Source organism: Oncorhynchus tshawytscha, linkage group LG15 (genome assembly GCF_018296145.1).
Source record: "Oncorhynchus tshawytscha isolate Ot180627B linkage group LG15, Otsh_v2.0, whole genome shotgun sequence".
NCBI classification, from domain to species: domain Eukaryota; kingdom Metazoa; phylum Chordata; class Actinopteri; order Salmoniformes; family Salmonidae; genus Oncorhynchus; species Oncorhynchus tshawytscha.
Genome location: NC_056443.1, coordinates 31225694 through 31241891, shown reverse-complemented (window position 1 = coordinate 31241891; position 16198 = coordinate 31225694). Strand labels below are relative to the sequence as shown.

At 41.3% G+C, this 16198-nt stretch overlaps 2 protein-coding genes across 5 annotated transcripts in view; both read left to right on the top strand.

Moving 5' to 3' along the window:
- The window catches only part of LOC112214826 (TBC1 domain family member 14), a 59147-nt gene extending 56632 nt beyond the window's left edge, over positions 1-2515 (top strand). For 2 of the 4 annotated variants that reach the window (XM_042298468.1, XM_042298467.1), the window contains exons 12-14: positions 630-739; positions 1419-1677; positions 1919-2513. In XM_042298468.1, coding sequence (XP_042154402.1) covers positions 630-739; positions 1419-1677; positions 1919-1975 — 426 coding nt within the window. In that variant the 3' untranslated portion in view covers positions 1976-2513. Of the gene's footprint in view, positions 1-629; positions 740-1418; positions 1678-1918 lie in introns of all 4 variants that reach the window. The other 2 variants (XM_042298465.1, XM_042298466.1) reach the window with 2 other exon arrangements.
- A 3896-nt stretch (positions 2516-6411) lies between these two features.
- Positions 6412-9333, top strand: LOC112214825 (C-C motif chemokine 14). Its single transcript, XM_024373854.2, has 3 exons — positions 6412-6568; positions 7499-7610; positions 7746-9333. The coding sequence occupies exons 1-3, from the start codon at positions 6499-6501 to the stop codon at positions 7837-7839; spliced, it is 276 nt and encodes a 91-aa protein (XP_024229622.1). The 5' UTR covers positions 6412-6498; the 3' UTR covers positions 7840-9333.
- Positions 9334-16198: the final 6865 nt, after the last annotated feature.

Here is a 16198-nt window from a genome sequence, read left to right as displayed (position 1 = left end):
TAGTGGTGTCAGGGCGATGTGGTCTATATATCTGGCTGATAGTGGTGTCAGGGCGGTGTGGTCTATATATCTGCCTGATAGTGGTCTATATATCTGGCTGATAGTGGTGTCAGGGCGATGTGGTCTATATATCTGGCTGATAGTGGTGTCAGGGCGGTGTGGTCTATATATCTGGCTGATAGTGGTCTATATATCTGGCTGATAGTGGTGTCAGGGTGATGTGGTCTATATATCTGGCTGGCAGTGGTGTCAGGGAGGTGTGGTCTAAATATCTGGCTGACAGTGGTCTATAGATCTGGCTGATAGTGGTGTCAGGGCGGTGTGGTCTATATATCTGGCTGATAGTGGTGTCAGGGCGATGTGGTCTATATATCTGGCTGATAGTGGTCTATATATCTGGCTGATAGTGGTGTCAGGGCGATGTGGTCTATATATCTGGCTGATAGTGGTGTCAGGGCGGTGTGGTCTATATATCTGGCTGATAGTGGTCTATATATCTGGCTGATAGTGGTGTCAGGGCGGTGTGGTCTATATATCTGGCTGATAGTGGTGTCAGGGGCGGTGTGGTCTATATATCTGGCTGATTGTGGTCTATATCTGACTCCGTTGTTTCTTCTCTCTCTCCTCAGATGTTGACCTACTTTGCGGCTTTTGAAGTGTTCTTTGATGAAAACCTACCTAAGCTGTTTGCACATTTCAAGGAAAACAAATTGACCCCCGATATTTATTTAATCGACTGGTGAGCCTCCCTCTCTTTCTCCCTCTTTCTCTCCCTCTCTCAATTGTTTTTCTCAGGTAACTAATGGGTAAAGACTGAATGAAATCAAAGATCTGGTACCAATTACGAACGTGAAAAACAATATGATTACAATATTAACACTTTGTAGGTGCTCTTCTTCCTGTTGTATTTGTGCTCTTTAGATTGTTGCCGTGTTACTGAGAAGACAGGATGTGTAAGTGGGTTGTATAGATGGTCACCTCGACCCCCCCTACTCTCACCACAGCTCAGTGAAGAGCACCCTGTTTTCACACATCAGTTATTTATACACGGATGGAGAGATGAGGGGAGGTGGAAGTCAAGATTAGCAGCCCTGCACATCAGAAATATCATAATCTAGTGACCTCGTATACAAACTAAAGTGTCCCAGGAGACAGTTACTTTAGAAATGTGCTGATTCCTTTAGTCTGTTTCTCAGACCAGACTCTATGGCTCGTTGTTAAGTGTTTTGCATATAACTGTGTGCTTATCTGTGTATGCGTGGTGTGTTTGTCTCCGTGGACTACGCGCGTCCTTGGATGTGTGAAAATAACACCAGGCGTCTGTTATCTCCCAAACATTTGGCTCCTTTGTACCTCAATGTTTCAGTATGGAAATTGTATCCAAATGTCTCCTCACTCACTCACTCATATTCCTGTAGGATCTTCACCCTGTACAGTAAGTCACTGCCATTGGACCTGGCATGTCGGGTGTGGGATGTGTTCTGTCGTGACGGAGATGAGTTCCTGTTCCGGGTGGCCCTGGGAATCCTGCGTCTGTACGAGGACGTGTTGACCCGCATGGACTTCATCCACAACGCCCAGTTCCTCACCCGCTTACCCGACCACATCCCCCCCGACCAGCTGTTCTCGCACATCCACGCTGTCCACATGACCAGCAAGAACAGGAAATGGGCACAGGTGAGATGACAGACTGTTTGGATGTAACTGCCCCCCCAAAAAGTCAACCGACATCACTTTTTGGAAAACAGACATTTCTTCAGTTCGAGGGAAACAGAGTTGGCATCAGTGGTTTTTCAACTTAAGGCTCAAGTGATGGAACTACTAGAATCTTTGCCTGGTCCTTTGTGTACAATATAACTATATAACTCCAATGATGATCATGCTGTGTTTCATACCATGGCCCCTTGTTTCTCCTCAGGTTTTTCAGGCCTTACAGAAGGAGCAGGAGTGGATCAGTCCAGTTCTAAAGCGCTGAGTACAACGGTCATCCAGGAGCAAAACAACAGACTGTAGCTCATTCTCTAACACAGTACTCTACCTGACCCCGTGAAACACTGGACCCTAGCCCAGGTCAGGCTGTGTGAAGGAGCTGCCCTCCCTGGGATGGAGCCTACCCCAGGCTCAGAGCACTCTGGGCTGGGGACAACCAGCCACTGTGGTCCCCCTAGATGTGAGTCATGGAGCAGAGACCCTGGAGGTCTGGAACAGACTGGGGTGAGGGGTGACTAGGCCTTATTATACATGCTGTGCCCCCTGTACCAGAATTAAACCAGGCAGAAAGATGCTCTCGAATGTACTGTATTCTGCCACATGTCTATAGCAGGGATACTAGTTACCCAACTGGACCTCCTCTCTTTCTCACTCCTCTTTTTCTCCTTATAACTTTCCCACAATTTTCTCTCTTCTACCTCTCTCTCTCTTCTACCTCTCTATTCTACCTCTCTCTCTTCTACCTCTCTCTTCTCTCTCTCTCTCTTTCTACCTCTCTCTCTTCTCTCTCTCTCTCTTTCTACCTCTCTCTCTCTCTCTCTCTCTCTCTCTTCCTCTCTCTCTCTCTTTCTACCTCTCTCTCTTTCTACCTCTCTCTCTCTACCTCTCTCTCTCTACCTCTCTCTCTTTCTACCTCTCTCTTTCTACCTCTACCTCTCTCTCTCTCTCTCTCTACCTCTCTCTCTCTACTCTCTCTCTCTCTCTCTCTCTACCTCTCTCTCTCTACCTCTCTCTCTCTTTCTACCTCTCTCTCTTTCTCTCTCTACCTCTCTCTCTCTTTCTACCTCTCTCTCTCTACCTCTCTCTCTCTTCTACCTCTCTCTCTCTACCTCTCTCTCTCTCTCTCTACCTCTCTCTCTCTCTCTACCTCTCTCTCTCTTTCTACCTCTCTCTCTCTTTCTACCTCTCTCTCTCTCTCTACCTCTCTCTCTCTTTCTACCTCTCTCTCTCTCTTTCTACTCTCTCTCTCTTTCTACCTCTCTCTCTCTCTTTCTACTCTCTCTCTCTCTTTCTACCTCTCTCTCTCTTTCTACCTCTCTCTCTCTTTCTACCCTCTCTCTCTTTCTACTCTCTCTTTCTCTCTTCTCTTTCTACCTCTCTCTCTTTCTACCTCTCTCTCTTTCTACCTCTCTCTCTTTCTACCTCTCTCTCTTTCTACCTCTCTCTCTCTTTCTACCTCTCTCTCTCTTTCTACCTCTCTCTCTCTCTCTTTCTACCTCTCTCTCTCTACCTACCTCTCTCTCTCTTTCTACCTCTCTCTCTCTTTCTACTCTCTCTCTCTCTACCTCTCTCTCTTTCTACCTCTCTCTCTCTTTCTACCTCTCTCTCTCTTTCTACCTCTCTCTACCTCTTTCTACCTCTCTCTACCTCTTTCTACCTCTCTCTCTCTCTTCTACCTCTCTCTCTCTTTCTACCTCTCTCTCTCTCTTCTACTTCTCTCTCTCTTCTACTTCTCTCTCTTCTACCTCTCTCTCTCTCTTCTACCTCTCTCGTCTACATCTACTCCAAGCCTCCGTTGTCGTTGGTCATTCCTGCAAGTCAGCTGCGATTTTTATCATGAGCCTTTTTTTGTTTAGTTTGGACTGATGTGGTTTCCGTGTGCTTCTAATTAGTTTGCCGTATCTTAGTTGGATCCCTTTGTTTGTCATTTGTTTCTGTACCATCCAATGAAGGAAAGGCTCCCAGGGAGAAGACGTGGGCGTTTTGTTGATTTGGGGAGAATGGTTCATTGACTTAAAAGGAGGCGGGGTAGTCAATAAATGTGTATTCTTATGAAGATTCAACTGAAATACAACAGATTGTATTTTTTGCGTGTTGTGCCGTTGAAGGTTCACTTTTTTAAATAAGTGTTTTACAAACCCTCTTCAAAGAGAAAATAAGCTGCCTGACAAAAAGGAACGAAGTGACATTTAATGTCTTATACTTCCCCAAAGGTGGTTAAAGTGGAACAGCAAAGGTAGATTAGGAGGATTAATATACTACAGTATATCACCTGCCTCCTCTTTCCTGTTTTCTGCACATTTCATTTTTCATGGTAATGATTTTCTGTTGTCTTTGTTTCTCATTTAAGTGTCATCTCTTAACGTGGAGACAATCTCTTGATTTGTTGTTATGTTATAATGAAGAAAAAGGCAAACACAACAAACCTCACTGGTATCGTCTCATTTGATATTATCCACTTCAGTCACCCCTCCCCCCCAAACCCGTTTGTACCCGTTTGATTGAGAAGCTGCTTCCAAGACTCCAGAAAGGAAAACAGATTGTTGATGATTTTATTGTCCCTTCTATCAATAATGAGGCGTTTGCTGGTATCCCTGTTGTCCTCAGAATGCCCTTTCCCTATTGGATGTGCTCACTCCGTAAGTGCTGTAACCCAATCAGAAGCTGTCATACTTCATGGTGATGAGCAGAGTGTAGCTCAGAGGTGTTACTCTTTCTCCTATAATGCTTTTATTAATGTAGATAAAGGACCTGAGTCATGTTTGCTCTGGTTTTCATGTTTCTGAACACACCAGCCTTGGTTTAGATGTGTGAGCTCAATGGGAGGGTGTCGTTCAGAAAGAGGCTTTGGTTTGGTGTTCAGTTCACAGATTCTACTACTTCTTTCATGTCTGCCGGTCACCATCACCTGCCCAAAAAGAGACCTCCTCAGTAGATGGTTCTGAATGTGATGCTCGTTTCAAATGCAGATACCGTACTAAAACCCTTCATACTCCAGAGCCCCCAAGCATTTAGTGATCCCTTTGGGTGTTTGGCACACATCGAAGTGCACGCTGAGAAGTGTGCAGTATTCAGGAAGCCGTAGCAACAGGATGTCAGACAATAACCCTTGTCTTTTCACCTCCTCACCCCCCTGTGCACGTAGTCATTCTGATCACGCTATGAAGACCGATGCACTCCTTCCCCCTCGCTCTGCCTATGTGGTGAATACCACAGTACTGCATTCTGCACAATCACGTTCTTTTTGTTTATCACCATGTGCAGTTTCACACCAGTTTTTTTTGTGTGTTTTTTTTGGGGGGGCTTGTTGAGTACATTCTCTCACTATATTGGTGTCCCTCACATCTGATTGAGGACCGTGTGTGTGATTTGAATTGATATTTCTTAAGAACAAAAAGACATCCCCTGTTAGTGACTGTGTGAATGTTACAGGGTTGAGGAATGTGTGTCCGACATGGCCTTACCCAGCCAATCAATCCGTAAGAACTACAGGAAGTAGACTCACCCCTTTAATCACAGAAGTGCGCCCTGGGAAGTATAAATTACTGTATGTCATTGATCTCCTGTTGTAGATCCATTTTAAATACAGAAATGAAAGGACCTCCCCATTAAATGTAATTATGAAGGCCATATGATTTGTACTCTTTCCACGTTACCTGATTTTCTGTTAAGCTTTGTTTTGTATTGTCAGTTTGATTTGTCTCTCTGACATTTCCAAGTAACCCTTTTTGGTTGTAGAGAACTGGAGTGTTACATGGGTGGGAGGGCATCAGGGTCAAAACTGGAAATGGATCTCACTTGAAGTGTACACTGAGTATACCAAACATTAGGAACACCTTCCTAAAAAAAATTAATTGCACCCCTTTTGACCTCAGAACAGCCACAATTCGTTATGCGTGTCGAAAGCGTGATGCTGGCTCATGTTGACTACAATGCTTCCCACAGTTTTTTTTTTTTCAAGTTGTCTGGATGTCCTTTGGGTGGTGGAACATTCTTGATACACACAGAACTGTTGAGTGTGATAAACCCAGCAGCGTTGCAGTTCTTGACACAAAGCGGTGCGCCTGGCACTTACTACCATACCCCTTCAAGGGCACTTAAACATTTTGTCTTGCCCATTCACCCTCAATGGCACACAGACACAATACGTCTCAAGACTTAAAAATCCTTCTTTAACCCGTCTCCTCCCCTTCATCTACACTGATTTGAAGTGGATTTAACAAGTGACATCGATAAGGGATAATAGCTGTGACCTGGTCAGTCTCATGGAAGGAGCAGGTGTTCTTAATGTTTTGTGTACTCGGTGTGTAGCTACTGTTTTACTAAATAAAGAAACGTGTACAACCTGATGAACACTGAACGCATATGAATCTGTTCAACTTCTCAATTGGTTTTCCATAGTTGCAGAACAAATCATTTCCAGGAAATAATTTCCAAGAAGAGGGAGTAGGGGTTCAATAACATTTATGTTTCACACTGATGCTTAGTTTTTAGTTTAATGTGTGATACAAAGACCTGTGCAAGCCATCCGCTGTGGTGGGCTAACCCCACGTGCATTTCCTGTGAACACCCCGCTATTGCTCAGGTTTTTTTATTCTTCTCTACTCTTGAGATGAAGTGGAAACTTTTGTCACCTACACACTCTGCTCTCCCCCCCCCTCTCCCCACCGAAACCACACACCTCCTCTGATCATAAAGGACTAAACACTCTGTCCTGAGTTTAAAACCCTTTACAGTTGCTGAGGTGTTAACACTGTTGGTCATCCTCTGCTCATCATCCAACCAATCATGCGGTCTGCTCTGATCCTTCTGCTGTGCATCCTGGGAGCAGCCCTGTGGTCCGGCGCGTTGGCCAACAGTAAGTTATCCCTGCTTCGGAATCGATTCTTAACTACTATCGATCCTTCTCTTCACAAAATTGTCTTAATATTGAGTGTTACGTTTTTACATTTGAGTCATTTGGCAGACGCTCTTATCCAGAGTGACTTACAGGAGTAATTAGGGTTAAGGATGTATGGGAGAGATATGGGGCTGTACTTATTAAGTGTGCTGATCTAGGATCAGTTCCCCCCCTTGTTTATGCAATCTTATTCATTGTGATCTAAAAAGCAAAACTGCTCCTAGATCAGCACTCCTACTCTGAATTGTTGCATTGTGACCTCAAATGAAAGGTTCCATGTTTAATTTCTGACTTATAGGTTGGTTGTTTAGCAACAAAACCGACATGCGCACAACAATGGGGTTCGCTTAGGTTGTTGACATGTAAATTATATTTAGTCTCCAATGTTTATTAAATCAAGTGAAACAATGTGTTTTTTTAAAATGCATTGGTACACTTATTGGTTAGCTAGCTAGCTAGATGGTTTTTGCCATATTAGCAAAGACGTGACATCAGTCAAGAACAATATATTAAGATTGACTGAAACAAGCCACTTACGAAACCCCACACGAAACCCCACACCCCACATGTTGTCATTGTTGCCATCTGACCACCAGAATCATAACACACCGTCTTTGGCCCCTTTGAAGAGCGGGCATTGTTCTCCTGACGACGTCAGCTTACCCGTCTGTAGCACAGGAGGCTGCTGAGGGAAGGACGGCTCATAACAAAGACCGGAACAAAGCAGATGGAATGGCATCAAACGCCTGGAAACCATGTGTTTGATGTACTGTATTAGATGCCATTCCCCTGATTCCGCTCCAGCCATTACCACGAGTCGCCAACCTCCTGTGGTCTATAGTGTGTCAGAAAAATGATAGAACAATTACAGATTGTCTCTTTATACAGATGCAAATCTTCCTGAAGAATGCTGTTTCAAGTATTACACAAGAAAAATCCCCAGACAATCCATCAGGGAATATGAAATGACAAGATCTGACTGCTCTAAGAAGGGAGTCATGTAAGTATAGTATTAAACGCGCGCACACTCACTCGCGCACACACACACACACACACACACACGCGCACACACACACACGCACACACACACACACACACAGGAATGTTTACTCTGATATTGTCTGCTCTCTTCCAGCTTGTTCACAAAAAAGAACTTCCGCTTCTGTGCCAATCCAGAAGACCCTACGATTGAGAAGATCATGAAGTCCATCGACGAGAGTAAATTCTAGTAACCACTTCCCAGGAAGAAGGCTAAAGTCTAAACAGTCAACTCCTGCTCCTACTTCTTTTTCAGCTCTGCGTAAAATAACATGTAACATTTTTTACATGTAGTGACAAAGTGTCAATTGATATGCTAGCAATCATAGTGATAATTTAGTAAATGTGTAACACGTGTATCAGATATAATGATCATGTTATGAACATGAAATGCATTTTATCACTCAACAAAGGTGTTTACTGATAAAAGGACTCATTTGACTCACTTCACAAAAAAGGCAGAGAGGAATTTCTTACTTGCATGAGTACAGGTGACTGACGTTTTCCTCAGAGTGACCTGACAATTTCACTTAACTCCTATTTATAGCATACCATGAAAATACAAATCAGGTCAATGTAAAATAGTGGCACTAAGTAATAATAAAACAAATATGGTTTCTTGTTGTTGACCAATCGGTCATATAAAAATCAATGATCTACCTTGGGGGTATTTGAGTGTCTGTGGAAAGGGTGGCACAAGAGACCTCAAAAATCAAGGCAACTACATTTAGAAAAACCCAAACCTTGAATCATGTTATTTTTTTTACACTGTTGTCTCTCAATAGGTGACTAGGCTATAAATAGGTAAAAGTTAAGTGCAATGGTCAAGTTACTGTGAGTAAGAGGTCAGCTTGACGTCAGTCACCTGTACTCATCCTGAACAACAGATTAAAGTGAGCAAATAATAAATAATACATGAATCTCTGCCTTTTTTGTTGTTGATTTTTCCAAATGTTTTCTGCCTCAAATGAGTCCTTTTGGAACTTTTTCTTGGTAAGCCTTTTTTTTTCATCATTGTCAATCTTCCCTTCTCCCTTTTGTGTTTGCTGTAGAGCAGAAGCCTTCCTGATCTCTTATCTATACTTCTCCCTTTGTGTTTGCTGTAGAGCAGAAGCCTTCCTGATCTCTTATCTATACTTCTCCCTTTGTGTTTGCTGTAGAGCAGAAGCCTTCCTGATCTCTTATCTATACTTCTCCCTTTTTGTGTTTGCTGTAGAGCAGAAGCCTTCCTGATCTCTTATCTATACTTCTCCCTTTGTGTTTGCTGTAGAGCAGAAGCCTTCCTGATCTCTTATCTATACTTCTCCCTTTGTGTTTGCTGTAGAGCAGAAGCCTTCCTGATCTCTTATCTATACTTCTCCCTTTGTGTTTGCTGTAGAGCAGAAGCCTTCCTGATCTCTTATCTATACTTCTCCCTTTTGTGTTTGCTGTAGAGCAGAAGCCTTCCTGATCTCTTATCTATACTTCTCCCTTTGTGTTTGCTGTAGAGCAGAAGCCTTCCTGATCTCTTATCTATACTTCTCCCTTTGTGTTTGCTGTAGAGCAGAAGCCTTCCTGATCTCTTATCTATACTTCATCCCTTGGTTAGAGGCTGTCATTTTCTATCACAAACATTTATCATGCATGAATAATACGGCATGTACTGGCTGTCTTTTGTCTGGAACAATAAAATAATACCACTTTTACAGGCTTGTTTTTTTATACAGTCTGCTATGTTCAATTTGACGGACATTGGCGGCTAAGTTATGTTAGTTCTCTTTCTAATGGTGGATATAAACAAGAGAATGTCATCTGAAGTATCTGCGAAGTCTTGCCGTGTTTAGTTAGATCATACCACACATATAAAGACAATAAACCCACAATAGGCTTTTTAGCTGGACCCTTCGATCATTAAGTGTGAGGAGCGTGACTACCGCAGTGTGTATACGAAGGATGTCATGAGACACTTTGCAATACACACCAAGGATAAGTATGTACACACAAACAGGATGTCATCAGACACTTTGCAATACACACCAAGGATAAGTATGTACACACAAACAGGATGTCATCAGACACTTTGCAATACACACCAAGGATAAGTATGTACACACAAACAGGATGTCATGAGACACTTTGCAATACACACCAAGGATAAGTATGTACACACAAACAGGATGTCATGAGACACTTTGCAATACACACCAAGGATAAGTATGTACACACAAACAGGATGTCATCAGACACTTTGCAATACACACCAAGGATAAGTATGTACACACAAACAGGATGTCATCAGACACTTTGCAATACACACCAAGGATAAGTATGTACACACAAACAGGATGTCATCAGACACTTTGCAATACACACCAAGGATAAGTATGTACACACAAACAGGATGTCATCAGACACTTTGCAATACACACATAGGATAAGTATGTAAACACAAACAGGATGTCATGAGACACTTTGACACCAAGGATCATTACACACAAACAGGATGTCATCAGACACTTTGCAATACACACCAAGGATAAGTATGTACACACAAACAGGATGTCATCAGACACTTTGCAATACACACCAAGGATAAGTATGTACACACAAACAGGATGTCATCAGACACTTTGCAATACACACCAAGGACAAGTATTTACACACAGAGAATGTGAACCGATACTCTGCAGTCCACAAGCAGGACCAGTATGTTCTCTCCTTCCACCATGTGGGTCATTCCCCTGTGATCTCCATATGAAACACAGTACCAGACCTACAGTCATTTTTCGGGGTATGTGTATTTTACTTTACTATTTATATTTCTGACAACTCTTATTTCGCTACATTCCTAAAGAAAATAATTTACTTTTTTACTCCATACATTTTCAGTGACCCAAAAGTACTCGTTACATTTTGAATGCTTAGCAGGACAGGAAAATGGTCCTGTCACGCACTTATCAAGAGAACATACCTGGCCATCCCTACTGCCTCTGATCTGGTGGACTCACTAAACAGAGAATATCCCTGGTCATCCCTACTGCCTCTGATCTGGTAGACTCACTAAACAGAGAATATCCCTGGTCATCCCCACTGCCTCTGATCTGGTAGACTCACTAAACAGAGAATATCCCTGGTCATCCCTACTGCCTCTGATCTGGTGGACTCACTAAACAGAGAACATCCCTGGTCATAGTGTTGTGGTGTCTCTCTTTATGTAGTGTTGTGGTGTCTCTCTTTATGTAGTGTGGTCTCTCTTTATGTTGTGTTGTGTCGTCTCTCTTTATGTAGTGTTGTGGTGTCTCTCTTTATGTAGTATTGTGGTGTCTCTCTTTATGCAGTGTTGTGGTGCCTCTCTTTATGCAGTATTGTGGTGCCTCTCTTTATGTAGTGTTGTGGTGCCTCTCTTTATGTAGTGTTGTGGTGCCTCTCTTTATGTAGTGTTGTGGTGTCTCTCTTTATGTAGTATTGTGGTGTCTCTCTTTATGTAGTGTTGTGTTGTCTCTATTTATGTAGTGTTGTGGTGTCTCTATGTAGTGTTATAGTGCCTCTCTTTATGTAGTGTTGGGGTGTGTCTCTGTGTAGTGTTGTGTTGTCTCTTTATGTAGTGTTGGGGTGTCTCTGTGTGTAGTGTTGTGGTGTCTCTCTTTATGTAGTGTTGTGGTGTCTCTCTTTATGTAGTGTTGTGGTGCCTCTCTTTATGTAGTGTTGTGGTGTCTCTTTATGTAGTGTTGTGGTGTCTCTCTATGTAGTGTTGTGGTGTCTCTCTTTATGTAGTGTTGTGGTGTCTCTCTTTATGTAGTGTTGTGTTGTCTCTATGTAGTGTTATGGTGCCTCTCTTTATGTAGTGTTGGGGTGTGTCTCTGTGTAGTGTTGTGTTGTCTCTCTGTGTGTAGTGTTGTGTTGTCTCTCTTTATGTAGTGTTGTCTATTTATGTAGTGTTGTGTCGTCTCTCTTTATGTAGTGTTGTGTCGTCTCTTATGTAGTGTTGTGGTGTCTCTCTATGTAGTGTTGTGTCGTCTCTCTTTATGTAGTGTTGTGGTGTCTCTTTATGTAGTGTTGGGGTGTTTCTCTTTATGTAGTGTTGTGTTGTGTTGTCTCTTTATGTAGTGTTGTGTTGTCTCTTTATGTAGTGTTGTGTTGTCTCTTTATGTAGTGTTGTGTTGTCTCTTATGTTGTGTTGTCTCTCTTTATGTAGTGTTGTAGTATCTCTCTTTATGTAGTGTTGTGTTGTCTCTCTTTATGTAGTGTTGTGTTGTCTCTCTTTATGTAGTGTTGTGTTGTCTCTTTATGTAGTGTTGTGTTGTCTCTCTTTATGTAGTGTTGTGTTGTCTCTTGTGTTGTGTTGTCTCTCTTTATGTAGTGTTGTGTTGTCTCTTTATGTAGTGTTGTGTTGTCTCTTATGTTGTGTTGTCTCTCTTTATGTAGTGTTGTAGTATGTCTCTTTATGTAGTGTTGTGTTGTCTCTCTTTATGTGTTGTTGTCTCTTTATGTAGTGTTGTGTTGTCTCTTATGTTGTGTTGTCTCTCTTTATGTAGTGTTGTAGTATCTCTCTTTATGTAGTGTTGGGGTGTTTCTCTTTATGTAGTGTTGTGTTGTCTCTTATGTTGTGTGGTCTCTCTTTATGTAGTGTTGTGTTGTCTCTTTATGTAGTGTTGTGTTGTCTCTTATGTTGTGTTGTCTCTCTTTATGTAGTGTTGTAGTATCTCTCTTTATGTAGTGTTGTGTTGTCTCTTTATGTAGTGTTGTGTTGTCTCTTTATGTAGTAGTGTTGTCTCTCTTTATGTAGTGTTGTGGTGTCTCTCTTTATGATGTGTGTTGTTGTCTCTCTTTATGTAGTGTTGTGTTGTTTCTCTTTATGTAGTGTTGTGTTGTCTCTTTATGTAGTGTTGTGGTGTCTCTTATGTAGTGTTGTGGTGTCTCTCTTTATGGTGTCTCTTTATGTACTGTTGTGGTGTCTCTTTATTGGTGTTGTGTGTTGTTTGTCTCTCTTTATGTAGTGTTGGTCTCTCTTTATGTAGTGTTGTGTGGTCTCTCTTTATGTAGTGTTGTAGTATCTCTCTTTATGTAGTGTTGTGTGGTCTCTCTTTATGTAGTGTTGTAGTATCTCTCTCTATGTAGTGTTGTGTTGTCTCTCTATGTAGTGTTGTGGTGTCTCTTATGTAGTGTTGTGGTGTCTCTTTATGTACTGTTGTGGTGTTGTCTCTTATGTTGTGTGGTCTCTCTATGTAGTGTTGTCTCTCTTTATGTAGTGTTATGGTGCCTCTCTTTATGTAGTGTTGGGGTGTGTCTCTGTGAGTAGTGTTGGAGTGTCTCTCTTTATGTAGTGTTGGGGTGTCTTTCTTTATGTAGTGTTGTCTCTTATGTAGTGTTGTGTTGTCTCTTATGTAGTGTTGTGTTGTCTCTTATGTAGTGTTGTGTTGTCTCTTATGTAGTGTTGTGTTGTCTCTCTTTATGTAGTGTTGGGGTGTTTCACTTTATGTAGTGTTTGGTCTCTTATGTTGTGTGTTGTCTCTTTATGTAGTGTGTGGTGTGTGTTGTGTTGTCTCTCTTTATGTAGTGTGTGTTGTCTCTCTTTATGTAGTGTTGTGTTGTCTCTCTTTATGTTGTTGTGGTGTCTCTCTTTGTTGTGTGGTCTCTCTTTATGTAGTGTTGTGGTGTCTCTATTAGTGTTGTGTGGTCTCTCTTTATGTAGTTTTGTGGTGTCTCTTCATGTAGTGTTATGGTGCCTCTCTTTATGTAGTTTTGGGGTGTCTCTGTATGTAGTGTTGTGTTGTCTCTCTTTATGTAGTGTTGTGTTGTCTCTTATGTAGTGTTGTGGTGTCTCTCTTTATGTACTGTTGTGTTGTCTCTCTTTATGTAGTGTTGTGGTGTCTCTTATGTGGTGTTGTTTTTTCTCTTATGTTGTGTGGTGTGGTCTCTCTTTATGTAGTGTTGTAGTATCTCTCTTTATGTAGTTTTGTGGTGTCTCTTTATGTAGTGTTGTGGTGTCTCTCTTTATGTAGTGTTGTGTGGTCTCTCTTTATGTAGTGTTGTGGTGTCTCTCTTTATGTAGTGTTGTGGTGTCTCTCTTTATGTAGTGTTGTGTTGTCTCTCTTTATGTAGTGTTGTGTTGTCTCTCTTTATGTAGTGTTGTCTCTTTATGTAGTGTTGGGGTGTCTCTCTTTATGTAGTGTTATGGTGCCTCTCTATATGTAGTGTTGGGGTGTCTCTGTGTGTAGTGTTGTGGTGTCTCTCTTTATGTACTGTTGTGGGGTCTCTCTTTATGTGGTGTTGTCTCTTATGTTGTGTGGTCTCTCTTTATGTAGTGTTGTGTTGTCTCTTTATGTAGTGTTGTAGTATCTCTCTTTATGTAGTGTTGTGTTGTCTCTTATGTGGTGTTGTTTTGTCTCTTATGTGGTGTTGTTTTGTCTCTTATGTTGTGTGGTCTCTCTATGTAGTGTTGTCTCTCTTTATGTAGTGTTATAGTGTCTCTCTTTATGTAGTGTTGTGGTGTCTCTCTTTATGTAGTGTTGTGTTGTCTCTTTATGTAGTGTTGTAGTATCTCTCTTTATGTAGTGTTGTGGTGTCTCTCTTTATGTAGTGTTGTGTTGTCTCTCTTTATGTAGTGTTGTGTTGTCTCTCTTTATGTAGTGTTGTGTTGTCTCTCTTTATGTAGTGTTGGGGTGTCTCTCTTTATGTAGTGTTATGGTGCCTCTCTTTATGTAGTGTTGGGGTGTCTCTGTGTGTAGTGTTGTGTTGTCTCTCTTTATGTAGTGTTGTGTTGTCTCTTTATGTAGTGTTGTGGTGTCTCTCTTTATGTAGTGTTGTCTCTCTTTATGTAGTGTTGTGGTGTCTCTCTTTATGTAGTGTTGTGTGGTCTCTCTTTATGTAGTGTTGTGTTCTCTCTTTATGTAGTGTTGTAGTATCTCTCTTTATGTAGTGTTGTGTTGTCTCTTATGTGGTGTTGTTTTGTCTCTTATGTTGTGTGGTCTCTCTATGTAGTGTTGTGTTGTCTCTCTTTATGTAGTGTTGTGGTGTCTCTATGTAGTGTTGTGTTGTCTCTCTTTATGTAGTGTTGTGGTGTTTCTCTTTATGTAGTGTTGGGGTGTTGTCTCTTTATGTTGTGTGGTGTCTCTTTATGTTGTGTGGTGTCTCTTTATGTTGTGTGGTCTCTCTTTATGTTGTGTGGTCTCTCTTTATGTTGTGTGGTGTCTCTTTATGTAGTGTTGTGTTGTCTCTTATGTAGTGTTGTGGTGTCACTCTTCATGTACTGTTGTGTTGTCTCTCTTTATGTAGTGTTGTGTGGTCTCTCTATGTAGTGTTGTGTTGTCTCTCTTTATGTAGTGTTATGGTGCCTCTCTTTATGTAGTATTGTGGTGTCTCTCTTTATGTAGTATTGTGGTGTCTCTCTTTATGTAGTGTTGTGGTGCCTCTCTTTATGTAGTGTTGTGGTGCCTCTCTTTATGTAGTGTTGTGGTGTCTCTCTTTATTATGTAGTGTCTTTATGTAGTGTTGGGGTGTCTCTGTGTGTAGTGTTGGAGTGTCTCTCTTTATGTAGTGTTGGGGGGTCTCTCTTTATGTAGTGTTGTGTTGTCTCTCTTTATGTGGTGTTGTGTTGTCTCTTTATGTAGTGTTGTGGTGTCTCTTATGTAGTGTTGTGGTGTCTCTTATGTAGTAGTGTCTCTTATGTGTGTTGTGTGTCTTTATGTAGTGTTGTGTTGTCTCTCTTTATGTAGTGTTGTGGTGTCTCTCTTTATGTTGTGTTGTCTCTTATGTTGTGTGGTCTCTCTTTATGTAGTGTTGTGTTGTCTCTTTATGTAGTGTTGTAGTATCTCTCTTTATGTAGTGTTGTGTTGTCTCTCTTTATGTAGTGTTGTGTTGTCTCTTTATGTAGTGTTGTGTTGTCTCTTATGTTGTGTGGTCTCTCTTTATGTAGTGTTGTAGTATCTCTCTTTATGTAGTGTGGGTGTGTCTTTAGTGTCTCTCTTTATGTAGTGTTGTGGTGTCTCTTTATGTTGTATGTAGTGTGTCTCTCTTTATGTAGTGTTGTGTTGTCTCTCTTTGTGTAGTGTTGTGTTGTCTCTCTTTATGTAGTGTTGTGTTGTCTCTCTTTATGTAGTGTTGTGTTGTCTCTTATTGTTGTGTGGTCTCTCTTTATGTAGTGTTGTGTTGTCTCCTTATGTAGTGTTGTGGTGTCTCTCTATGTAGTGTTGTGTCGTCTCTTTATGTAGTGTTGTGGTGTCTCTTATGTAGTGTTGTGTCGTCTCTCTTTATGTAGTGTTGTGGTGTCTCTTTATGTAGTGTTTGTTGTCTCTTTATGTAGTGTGTGTTTTGTCATATATATATATATATATATATATATATATATATATATATATATATATTTATTTTTTTTTTAAATCCCAGCCGTCGTCCCCGCAGGAGGCCTTTTGCCTTTTGGTAGGCCGTCTTTGTAAATAATAATTCATTATTCACTGACTTGTCTAGTTAAATAAAATAAATAAATAATTGATCCATGCGCACAATGGGTCCTCGCATGCGAGCTTGAAAACCAAATGGCCCATAATCTATCTTCATTCCTCCTACTGGCCT

Bases quoted from the DNA above. Each gene is read 5' to 3' on its own strand.
- LOC112214825 (XM_024373854.2), top strand. From the start codon at position 6,499: ATGCGGTCTGCTCTGATCCTTCTGCTGTGCATCCTGGGAGCAGCCCTG. The intron at 6,569-7,498 runs GTAAGTTATCCC...CTCTTTATACAG, and splicing joins GTCCGGCGCGTTGGCCAACA to ATGCAAATCTTCCTGAAGAA. The intron at 7,611-7,745 runs GTAAGTATAGTA...GCTCTCTTCCAG, and splicing joins TGCTCTAAGAAGGGAGTCAT to CTTGTTCACAAAAAAGAACT.